General features: G+C 58.5%; 5 protein-coding genes across 5 annotated transcripts; 3 read left to right on the top strand and 2 right to left on the bottom strand.

Moving 5' to 3' along the window:
* Positions 1 to 158: 158 nt before the first annotated feature.
* On the top strand, positions 159 to 1,069 carry CDEST_14464 (uncharacterized protein; the record flags this gene model as incomplete). Its single annotated transcript, XM_062930620.1, has 2 exons — positions 159 to 250; positions 475 to 1,069. The coding sequence occupies 2 exons, from the start codon at positions 159 to 161 to the stop codon at positions 1,067 to 1,069; spliced, it is 687 nt and encodes a 228-aa protein (XP_062786671.1).
* A 674-nt stretch (positions 1,070 to 1,743) lies between these two features.
* Positions 1,744 to 2,884, bottom strand: CDEST_14463 (Putative myc-type, basic helix-loop-helix (bHLH) domain-containing protein; the record flags this gene model as incomplete). The annotated part of the gene is made up of 2 exons (XM_062930619.1): positions 1,744 to 2,679; positions 2,828 to 2,884. 2 exons carry the CDS (start codon positions 2,882 to 2,884, stop codon positions 1,744 to 1,746), a joined length of 993 nt encoding a protein of 330 aa, XP_062786670.1.
* Positions 2,885 to 4,161: 1,277 nt separating this feature from the next.
* Positions 4,162 to 5,045, bottom strand: CDEST_14462 (uncharacterized protein; the record flags this gene model as incomplete). Its single annotated transcript, XM_062930618.1, has 2 exons — positions 4,596 to 5,045; positions 4,162 to 4,552 (listed from the first exon to the last, which is right to left on the bottom strand). Exons 1-2 carry the CDS (start codon positions 4,661 to 4,663, stop codon positions 4,162 to 4,164), a joined length of 459 nt encoding a protein of 152 aa, XP_062786669.1. The 5' UTR covers positions 4,664 to 5,045.
* Positions 5,046 to 5,539: 494 nt separating this feature from the next.
* On the top strand, positions 5,540 to 8,499 carry CDEST_14461 (uncharacterized protein). Its single transcript, XM_062930617.1, has 2 exons — positions 5,540 to 6,775; positions 6,868 to 8,499. Exon 2 carries the CDS (start codon positions 7,501 to 7,503, stop codon positions 8,374 to 8,376), a length of 876 nt encoding a protein of 291 aa, XP_062786668.1. The 5' UTR covers positions 5,540 to 6,775; positions 6,868 to 7,500; the 3' UTR covers positions 8,377 to 8,499.
* Positions 8,500 to 8,939: 440 nt separating this feature from the next.
* CDEST_14460 (Putative Lunapark domain-containing protein) lies at positions 8,940 to 10,741 on the top strand. The gene is made up of 3 exons (XM_062930616.1): positions 8,940 to 9,302; positions 9,385 to 9,620; positions 9,689 to 10,741. The coding sequence occupies exons 1-3, from the start codon at positions 9,279 to 9,281 to the stop codon at positions 10,611 to 10,613; spliced, it is 1,185 nt and encodes a 394-aa protein (XP_062786667.1). The 5' UTR covers positions 8,940 to 9,278; the 3' UTR covers positions 10,614 to 10,741.
* The last annotated feature ends 270 nt before the right edge of the window (positions 10,742 to 11,011 follow it).

Here is an 11,011-nt window from a genome sequence, read left to right as displayed (position 1 = left end):
AAGTCAAACCCAAGGCTTGCACCTATTCATCTTGACATCTCTCTTTACCCTTAACACGCAACAGAGTCTCGCCAAGAGTGCCTTCTTTTCTTCAACAAAGCCCAATAACCCCAAAACCTTTTACTTCCACCAAAATCCAACAAACAACGACCGCAAAGATGCCGTTCAAGGTCGCCATCATGACGCGTCCCACCACCGACGGCAGCCATGAGCTCTACTGCGAGCTATACACGAGAGATCTCAAGAACGAGTGAGCAACTCCCTCCTCCGGAATAGTCCACAAGTGCTCCTGTCATCTCTCCTCTTTTGGATCCTTCCAAACCTGCACTCAAGCTCGCCATCCCAGCCAAGCACCAACCCGCCCCTCCCTCCATCTCCATCCATCTCTCTTCCTCTTTCTCTCTCACCCATATACACCCAAACACACATCACACAAAAGACAGTAACATACGACTCACTCACCCCGACCCGCAGCCCCGGCTTCATCGAGGCAGTTACCTCCGAGGAGGCTAAGGACGAATACAACCTCGACGCCTCGCGCCTCCTCGAGGCGCAGCGCCACAGCAACAGCAACACAAACACAAACAACGTCAACGTCCACGTCCACAACCAACCCGGCCCCCGCCGCCGCTCGCCGTCCGCCCGCAGGGTCAACAACTACCCGGTCAGCAGCAGCACCCGCAACGTCGCCCCCGTCGGCGCGACGAACACGTACGTTCACAGCATGTCGGGCGGGACCATGGTCATCGCGCCGTGCAACCGCGTGGGCATCGCCCGGAACGCCGCCGCCGCCGCAGCAGCGCCCACGGCGGCCCGGCGGGTCCAGGTCCACAACCTCGCGCGCCGTCATCGTGACGACGACGACAACGACTACGACGACGAGGCGGTCGGCGGCGGCCCCACCCGGGGTTTGGCGGATGCTCCACGCGGCGGTGTCGCTGGCGAGCCGCTCGGAGCCGAGGATCCCGGCCGAGAGGCGGTCGAGCGCGGTCTGCGGCTCCGCTTCGCGATGGAGATGGGGTTCGGATCCCTGGCGGGTAGAGGCTTCGGAGCGAACGGCGGCTTCTGACTTTGGCGGACGGGGTCCCTGGGGCGGGATTGATTGGTTTGGATTGGTCTGCTTGCTCTGAAGGACAGAGGCGTTTCGTGGGTGCCGGGCCGATGTCGGAGCAGGCTTCTAGACATGGCGATGGTTCGGTTCCACATGCACCATTCACGATTTACACAGGATGAGACAGAGACAAAGGGTTAAAGTATTTATTAGACGGGACCAAAAGTGTTTTGCTTTTTTTTCATCCAAACAATTCAAGGTCTTCATCATCTGCATTCGTCCGATGGGAAAAGCGATGAAAGGGGGAAATGGGGGTGACCAATAGTCCGCCAGAATCCCTCATCACAGTACAGTAAACGGCATCAGATCATTCATGGACCCTATCGCCCCAATATCTCATAAAAGGCCTCTTTGATGATGATAGAAACCCGTTCATCCCTGTGGTATACAAAGTACTTTCTCCTGTGAAAAAGAGAGGAAAAGTAAGACAAGAGACTGGTAACCTTGACGCCATGAACAACGCCCACAGTCGAGACAAAAAAGTCGTAAACAGCCCGCTTGCCTTCCCTGGGGATTCACCCCCATTTTCTCTACCCAAGGATGTCTCTTTCCGCGCAATGATCTAGGCCGTCTCGAAACACCTCTAGGATGCGTTTTTCAAACAGTTCTTTTTCTTCCTCCAGCACAAACACTCAAGACCAAAAGGACCCGGCGTCAGCCTGGGTTCTCTGCCAGCGCTGGGCCTCGGCGAGCCTCTTCTGGAGGTCCTGGTTCTCCTTCTGCAGCTGGTCGTTCTTTTTCTCGAGATGTGTGATGTACTCGGTAGCCTTGCTGAGGATGGTGGCCTTGTTGAGCTTGCGGGCGGGCATGAGGCCGCCGAGCTCCTCGACGACGTCAAAGGGCTCATCACTCTCGGCCGCGGCAGCTGCAGCTTGCGGGTTCTCCGTCTGCTGGACGACGCAGCGCAGCGAGGGGACGGCGTCGCGGAGGGCGACAATCTTCTCGTTGATGTTGACGCGGTAGCGCTTCTCGATCATGTTATGCGGGTTCTTGGAGGGCTCCGAGTGTTTTGTGCGGCGGGCGGGGGGCTCGGGGGAGGCGGAGCGGGAGGAAGCCGAGGAAGCCGAGGACTTGCGCTTGAGGTCATTGCGAGGTGATGTTCTTGAAGAGGATCGTTGCTGGGGTTGAGGGCGGTAGACGGGGGCGGATGTTGTCATCGCGGGATGCGAGGGTTTTGTCTGCTGCTGTTGAGATTGGTGTTGGGTCTGTGGTTGCGCGCGGGCGGACACATCTACGGACTGGAAGAGCGGCTGGGTGTCGTTGATGCCCTCACGACCAAAGGCGACGGCGTCGGACATGAGATCGGCCGGGTTGGCTGTGGGACTGAGGGCGATGTTCTGGGACGACAGGAAGGACATGGGGCTGCCAAAAGCCTCGCCGTAGAACACATCGAGGTCCGGGGACAGGGCGGGCTTCTCAAAGTATGCAGGCCAGTCGTTGCCCGAGGGAAGTTGGAAGGAGGCGGCCGGGAAGACGGGGGACACGGGGGAGCCGCGAGATGGCGCCGAGTCGGCGCTGAAGTCGGCCTGTGTGTCGTAGAAAGAGAGCGGGGAGAGCTCGGGCGGACTCTGGAAGTGCTTGTCAGTAAGTTGTCGACTAGTTCTGTGAGAGTGGTCGGGGAGGTGCGCCTGGGGTAAGAGGGGCTGGTGTAACTCGGGAAGGGTGATTGACGGTCGGAGAGAGAGAGAGAGAGAGGGAGAGAGAGAGGTTACATACCATTGACTGAGGCATCGGAGGTACTTGATAGTAATCAAAAGATTGCTGTTGAGCCATCGTGGGGTTCAGCAAGGGGCAGGTCGACTGGGGGTGTGGGACGGGGTCTGACGATGGACCGTTCTGGAGTAGTCGAGGTTGATTGAGAAGCAAGGGACGGTGAGTGGTGTTACCCGTGGGTGAAGAGAGAGGGGGTGGTTGTGTCGAGATATGTGTTATGTGTTGGGTATCCAAGTGCCAATGGCGAGAGGGAGGTATGATGCTACTTGATCGAGGCTGATGATTTAAGTGTGGACTGGTGGGGAGACAGACAGGAAAGCAAAGATATATACTCTGTACTAGACAAGCAGCAGAGGGACAGAGGCAACGGCCAAGAACACGCTACGCTACAGTACACACCCACCCCCCTGGGTCGCGAGCTGGGGGGTCTAGCTTCCCGCCGGGATGCGGGTTGGTTAGGGGTGGGCAGTGGGAGGGGGAGGGGGGCGTGGCAGTAGGGCGGGCGCGGGTTGGAACGGCGAGCGAACTGGCGATGGACGGGCTCGTCATACGACTAGAGAGGCGGGCCACGGAGTGGTCGACAGAGGAAAATGTGACAGCGGAGAGGAAAGTAACGACGGCGAGGGCTCCCGAGGCCGGGGGCGCAGGGGGGTGTGAGTACGTTTGGTGTAAATCGGTGCATATGGTGCGGGCGGACGGATCCGACGGTGGGAAAGACTGATGATTGACATAAGATGTGCTGTGGGGAGTCACTTTGACACATGCAGTAGGAGAATCCCACGCCCGTCTTGAGACTTGGGCGCTGGGAAGTGAAGAGAGCAAGCGGACCATACGGACGACGTGCAGCGTGCCTGGCAAGGATGCGGGTGCAAGGGATGGCACGCTCTGTTTTCTGTCTTTCTCCCTCGTATTGTGTGTTTCTAGGCGAGGTGATGAATATCGTCTTAAGGAACCTTGTGCACTTATGTGCAGTCTGCGGTAGATGTAGGGCACAGGGGCAACGTGGACGGCCACTCAGACACAGGCCATGCCATGCAGAGAAGGTTTTTGTAGGAATTAAGTGTATGCGTGTATGTGGTGCACTCGAAACGAAACTGCGCCGGAACTGGGCTGAAGGATGGCGGAAATAAACAGAAAAAGATAAAAAGGAAAGAAAAAGAGTAACCGAGCGAGACGAACCAGGACAGAACAGGACAGGGGGTACATGCAACAGGGTCAGGGGCGTGTTAGTGCAAATCCCGGAACGGGACACGACGAGATGGAAAGAGAATAGAACGATGGAGGGGCATCTCGGGAGCTTGGCGGGACTGGCGAGGAGGCCCATTGTTGATTCTTGACTAAGTTGCGGGTAGCCAACGGTTCGATGAGGCCATGGAACGTCGGAGGCGAGCGCCTTCATCGCGATCATCTGCCAGGAGCTGGGACGGCGGTTTTCTGATTCTGGCGCGGACGCCGTCATCATCTAGCATGAGATCTGACAATGGTGCGCTCCAGCAGGCTGCCGCGGCTCGTCTGTTAAGGGTTGTTCGGAAACCATGGTTGATAACCTTGAAAGACGGGCATCCTTCGTCTTGAGTCTCGTGCGATGGACAGCGGATGGTGAATCTGGATGGACAACGTCGAGATGCACGGCACCCAAGCCTGTCAATCTGCGCCGAGGCACCAGACCAAAGGTTGAAACCAAGATGTCGTCGAAGCCGTCCAACTTCGGGTGTTGAGGATGGATAGCTTGATTGGCGGACGGGGCCGTCGAGGGCCCATCATGGGAAACTCGACAGGGCAAATGTCCAGAGAGGGAAGATTAAGGTAAGGGTGTTTCCTTACGTGCATGATGGCCATTGTTCTGGGGTGGTGTACACGAAGGCTGACGTCGTCGTCGGGCTGGCGATGGGGTCTTTCAGCGCTGTTTCCCTGCTGGAAGCATCTGTCTCCCTTTCACAGCCTGTTTATCATGACCGTTGCAGATGATGCCTTTTGGCCATGTTGCCAGTGACACTGACAGCCGGAGGGGCGGGCAGAGTGCGATCGAGATCTCCAGGGTCCTCTTCCCCCCTCGCACCCACCCACGCGAGCCTCGCCTCGAGAGAGACAGAAGGGAGAGTTAGTTCACTTCCCTGGCACGGGAAACAGTAGTTCCACCTAGGAGGGGGGCGCAGAGCGACCCGAGTGGCCGATGGGTGGAGCTGACAGAGCGTTGCGGTTGCTGTTGCTGCTGTTCCTGCTGCTGTGTGCTCAGTCAGGCCTCGAGAATACGCATTGCAATTCGGCGGCAGGCTGTTTTCGTCTTTCTCTAGTTGAAGAGTCTGTCGGCGTATTCGTAGGGCGAGGGCGAGGGCAAGGTGTGTTTGGGGAGGGGGGGTGTTGGTTCGAGAACGAGTCAAGGTGGTCTGATTCCGCTGCAGTGTCGAACGTGCAAAGGGGAAAATGGGCAACAGGCCATCTGCCCGGGGAATCGAACGAGCGGCGAGTGGATCCGGCCCCGACCGGAGCCAATGAGAGAGCGAAGAGCTAGGCGGGAAGTACTTGTTGGTGCGTAACCTGTAGCAAAGGTACCTCATGGTCGAAATGTTCCGGTGATTGAGGAAGGAGGAAGGGGAGGTCGGAGAAAGCACTAAGATCGAGGCAGGAGCCCACTCCCGATTGTTCCCGTGCGCTTGCTGAATTTTCGAGTGGCCGTGTTCACGATCCATTTCCGGTCCATGGTCATGATGGAGATATGGACTTGTGACTCTCCAATTTTTTCCCAAGCTCTTTTTTCTCTTTCTCTTTGTCTTTTTTCTTCCGGCGTGTGTTCATTGTCATCTTCTCTTACTTTGCTTTTGGTTCGAGTATCCTGCGGAGGATCCGGTTCTTCCTCTTTTCAATCCCCGAGTACCGGCCGGCCGTGGATACTATTCTCGGCGACAGTCCTTAGTGGATCTCCTCCTTTCCGCTTAGGTAATAGCACGTATTTGACTGCTCCCTCACACCCAGTACGTACCTCACTGTTGATGGATGCCTCTTCCGTCTTGTTGCGATGCCACAAGAGAGACAGACAGACAGAAAACACAACACGCCGTCAACATCCTTTGTTTCACTCAAACAACATCAACATCGCGATGCATCTACTCGCGCCTGATGCACCCCCGGGATACTGCGAAATCGCCTGCCGAGTACCTCCCATGCCGCCTCTCACTCCCACTCACCACGGCGAGCACTGAGATCGGCGTGCGCCCGGGTTCTCCGCGCCGCCTCCGGGCGCCCTGTTCCCTGCATCGGAGTCCATGCTCCCCCCCCCTCCCCTCTCTCCCTCTGTCTCTCTGTCTCTCTGCTCGCTTCGCTTGCTTCTCCTCACTTACACACATGCCGACAAGCTCGCACTCCTCCAAACTGCAACCCAACTCCCCCGACAAACACAGGACGCGAATATCACAATTCACTTACAGCTTTTGCTCAAAATGACAGCAACAATCCAGACGAAGCAAACCGGCCATCTGCACTGCCAAACTCTCGTCTATGCCTGCCGCTTTTAGAACATTTGGCTGTGGATCCAAGCCCTCGAGTTTCTCGACCGATGCGCATGTTCAGTAGCAACGGGCGCATCCTGACATCGTCTTTGACGGGCCTGTTGTGCATCTCCCGTCAGGTCTTTCAAGTCCCGAAGCTGTCAGTCGCCGTCCATGGACCCTCTTCTTCGGCCATATCATTTGAAGCGCAGCGAAATCCTGCCCGGCGCTTCCGGCCGCCTCTGTCAACCCCGATCCTCGACGGCGACAAGAAACTGGCATACTCGGGCGAATCACTTTCCCAATTCTCCATGCCACAACAGGCGCCCAGCCGCGGAACGAAACCCGCGCTGCATGTTTCTCTTCCATGCAACGCTGCATGCACCACGACGCTGCCGCCCTTCCGCCCGCCGGATGGTGGTCCGGACAGGTTCGCCTGCAGGATCTGTTAATCTGAGCAGCAAACGTACGCACAGGACCCTGCAGCCGCACCCGAGAGGTTGATCCTCTATCATAAATAGGGGGGATTCGCGCTGGCACTAATCACGCACTGCACAGTTTTGAGTTGAGTTGGCGTTCAAGTCGTGGTCTGTGGAAAACCCATCGGTTCGTCCGAATGCGTCGACTTGCGTTTTTCTCTTAGTCAAGTCAACGGTGTAGCGGCCGGCTGCTTGCCTCCCCGAACGGGTGCAATCTCCCAAGCATCTTGCGGGTCGTGAAACTTATTTCTGTGACGTGGTTCCATGTCGGTGTGCAGCAACTTGGCTGACACGGGCGATAAACCTCCAACGCCGCCGAGCCACGGCCTGCAGCTCGAGTGTGCGAATTCGTCCGTCAACCTGACGTGGCGTCGGAAGAGCAAACCGACTCTTGACTGGGCGACCCGACGCGGCGTCTGCTGGGGCTGGGGCTGGAACTGCGAATCAAGTGATTCATTGAGCCTTGTTGGAGGATCCTGATTCTGTTGCTACTACACATCCCATTCCACATCAAGATGATGACCATGCGGGGACTTTTCTGTAGAGTCCCACGACGACTTCGCCAGAGTCATAGCGCGGCCAGGAGCAAACAACGCCGGAGGGAGCTATATAGCAGCATCCTAGGCAGATGCAGATTCCACCCTCGCATGCCATCACACATGATCATTCGCACTTACACGCATCCAGCTACTCATAGCCGCCAGCCAGGAACATGCCAGATGCCAAGAAACCCACGACGGAGCGTCCTCCGGCGCCCGTCACCGACCGCCGCCCTAAGCGGGAGATTCCCGCCGACATCATCGACACCAACCCTTTCTCCCTCGACATGAGCCAAGGTATAATGCGCGGGGCCATGCCGCCTTTCACCCTCGGCCGCAGCCCCCTCGCCCCTCGCCACCCCGTCGGGATCGCCGCGGAGCTGTCGCGAGATCGGGTTAACCAGAGGCCAGATCACGTCCCCTTGCGCCCCGCGACGCCGACCCCCTACCGCCGGCCCCGAACCCCCGACCCCCATCCCGAGTCGCCGCCGTCGGCCTTCCGTACGCCGGAGAGCAGCAGCAGCAGCCGCACTGTCACGCGGCTGCGGGTTGTCGAGATGGAGACGAGCCCCGCGACGTCGGGGTTGGGGTCAGGATCGAAGCCAAGCCTCGACACGGAAGGTGACGTGCGAATGCGCAACGGCGTGTGGGGCAGTCCCGAGGCGGCGCGGCTTCGTCAGCGGGAGGAGGTGCGGGCAATGGTGATGCAGAGCGTGCACGACAACTTCGAGTTCGAGCGAGCGCGGTTCGCGGATGAGATCCGGACGCAGCTGCTCGCGACGGTCGCGGAGGACGTTCGGTGGCTGGTGCGGGAGAACTTTGAGGCGGCGCTGGCCGGGGCGCTGGGGAGGCCCGCGGAGGGGGAGGCTGTCGCGGTGCAGCTTGTGAGGGAGAGGCTGGGGCGGTTGAGCGACGGGGCGCTGGCGCGGGTGTTTTGTACGCCCGAGATGCTCGAGGTGCTGAGGAGAATGGTTTGCGCGGTGGGCTTGGAGATGCGGACGGAGGCGTGGAGTCTGGTTGAGGCGGACGAAAGCTGGCAGGGATGGTGAGCGAGAGAGGTGATGGAAGTGGTGGCCAAGGTAGGTTTCAGTAGAAGGTAGCCCGCGATATCAGCTGAATCAGCTGTACTAGTTTCTCCATTCCAGAGCTCCTGGGCCGATGTATCGGTCGACGGGGTGAGGTCGTGTTATTTATTGCCCGGCCATGGCCATGATGGTGTAAGTGTATAGTGCCTAGGATGCCTAAGGAAAGACGATCATAAGCCCAGAGACACTGGTCGAAGGGTTTCCCTGAACCAAACATGTCTCTAGCATTTGAGTGACATAGTGAAGAGTAAACCACGGGAGATTATGTAAAAATGCCGTCCTCTGTCGTCTTGAAGTCCCGGTGAAGCTCCAGCTGGGCCGGTGAAGAGCTAGCTGCCTGCCTACCTACCTAGGACGGTTTCTAACGCAGCTATCCCTGAGCTCCAGCGGGAAGAGCACGCTAGAGCAGACCGGGTTAGCGCAGATAGAGCTCTCATTGCCCCGCTTTTCGCCCGGGGAGACCCTAAAAGCTCACCAAGAGGTACCTACCGTCACCATCACCCGCAGTTGAACCGTCGTCGCTGCGTCATATGTAACAGCTGGCCAGTCCCTATTTTTTTTCCCTTCCCTCTCTTTTCGTTAGGTAGAAGCTCCCGCCGCCCGCCCCTTTGCCGGGCCACACCAGCCTCCCTCATCCTCCTCCTCCCGATCCCGCCCGCTCCTTTGCGATCAATTTCTTTCCCACGACGTTTGCTTGTTTGATCTCAGATTCAACATTTGCGCCATTGAACCGACTGCCCCTGCCGGCGAATCCTTCTTTCTATCCGTTCTTTTCTCCTCTTTCCCGTTTGTTCTCCTCTGAGCCGGTCCCGACGACGTGGGCCATGCCGCTCTGAAGCCCGCACGTGTTCATATCATCTGTCGCCATGGTCTCCTTCTGGCCCTGGAGGGTACGTCTACGCGCCTCTGCCGCCGTCTACTTACTTCTCTTTCCGCCGTAAAAGACGGCATGGTGTTGACTTACCATCCCAGGCCAACGACTCCTCCCCTGCCTCTTTTGAGAAGACGCTCTCCGCACTCTCGGCAAAGATCACCGACACCCAGGCCAGACTCGATGGCGCGCGAGCCACCTCCCGTCGCATCAGAGTGCTCTGGTCTCTATACCTTGCCTTCGCCTATCTCGTTTACTCCATTGTCATTTTCCTCGTCGTCGGCATGAATAGCATGGGCGCCTGGGAATGGACCGGTGTCGCTGGGGGTCCGGTCGTGTACGTGGCTTTCTTGTCTTGCGGAGCCCCGTTTTGCGCCCGTCACATCGCTGACCATGACTACACAGTATTTACCTTACGAGAACCACTGTAAATGCTTTTTTCAACTACCGTATCGACACTCTGTCTGCCCGCCTCAAGGAGCAGCAGGCCGAGCGCGCCAAGACGATTCAGAAGCTCAAGGAGGCAACCCGGTACGACACTACGTTGGAGCTCCTCGAGAAGTACGGCGGCAACGAGGGCAAGGGCAAGGGCAGAAAGCAAAGCGTCGCCGACGACGAGAAGAGGCAGCAGCAACATCAGCAGAGGCAACAACATGGGGGTAGACACAACGAGAGCGCCGCCGGGGGCCGGACGAACATTCCCCCTCCGGCCACCGCCAACATCCAGCGACGGGACGGCCCCTTCCCCGGCCCAGCTTCGCCTGCCCCGCCCGGCATTCAAGCCGGACAGCGCCCGCCGCAGACTCCGAACGGCCTCGAGCCGACGGAAGAGTTCGCGCCCAACGCATACGCCCACCCGCCGCCTCCACCGTCCCAGTCGCAGCACTTTGCGCAGGCCGACGGCACCCCCGGCTCGTCCCACTGGTACGACCGCATCATGGACCTCCTTCTCGGCGAGGACGAGACGGCGTCTAAGAACAGGATCGCCCTCATCTGCGCCAACTGCCGGCTCGTCAACGGCCAAGCCCCGCCGGGCACCAAGACGCTGTCTGAGATCGGCACATGGAAGTGCATGGGCTGCGGGGCCGCCAACGGCGAGATGGACGAAGGCAAGCGCATTATGCAGGAGGTCCTGGGGTCGCGGGGCGGCGGCGACGGTAACGGGGACGGGGTCCCCGCTGGCGAGGAGTTCAAGGAGTCGGATAGTGACGACTCGGACCCGGCGGTCGGGGTGGAGGACTCGAACGGCGGAGCGAAGGCTACGGGCAGACAAGGTCCGGGTCCTGCGGCGGCGGCGACGAAGAAGCGCAAGGGCAAGGGCGGCAAGTGAAGATGATTCGCGGCGCATTGGTGGGCCCGCTGGCTAGCTACAGCAACATTTTTTCCCTTACATACGTTAGTTAGTCATGATGAAGACATACGTACATCAACGTGATACATCAAGACGATGCCGCCAGGGGGATCGTGAGGGAAGAGTACGTACCTATCCAAGAACGATAGGCACACGTGTACCGGGCCAGATGTGGCTAGTGCTGAGGCTGAACCGACCATGAACGCTAACGCGGACAGGTCCTTTGGTTTCCACAAATATCTGGATCTGTGCAACGCCGGCATCTAATGCCTTCCCCCAGCGCTCAGGCAGTGAGAAGGTACGTACCTTGCAATGCCTGCAACAGCTACAGACTGAGGACACCTGTGAATTGTACCTACGATGACCCTAGAATTCCA

Source organism: Colletotrichum destructivum, chromosome 10, assembly GCF_034447905.1.
Source record: "Colletotrichum destructivum chromosome 10, complete sequence".
Taxonomy (NCBI): Eukaryota; Fungi; Ascomycota; class Sordariomycetes; order Glomerellales; family Glomerellaceae; genus Colletotrichum; species Colletotrichum destructivum.
The sequence above is the reverse complement of the archived record's forward strand: the minus strand, read 5'-3'. Positions and strand labels throughout refer to the sequence as shown.

Excerpts from the sequence above, each read along its gene's own strand:
- CDEST_14461 (XM_062930617.1), top strand. The coding sequence starts at position 7,501 with ATGCCAGATGCCAAGAAACCCACGACGGAGCGTCCTCCGGCGCCCGTC.
- CDEST_14460 (XM_062930616.1), top strand. The coding sequence starts at position 9,279 with ATGGTCTCCTTCTGGCCCTGGAGG. Across the intron at positions 9,303-9,384 it reads TCTCCTTCTGGCCCTGGAGG|GCCAACGACTCCTCCCCTGC; the intron begins GTACGTCTACGC and ends TTACCATCCCAG. Across the intron at positions 9,621-9,688 it reads GTCGCTGGGGGTCCGGTCGT|TATTTACCTTACGAGAACCA; the intron begins GTACGTGGCTTT and ends ATGACTACACAG.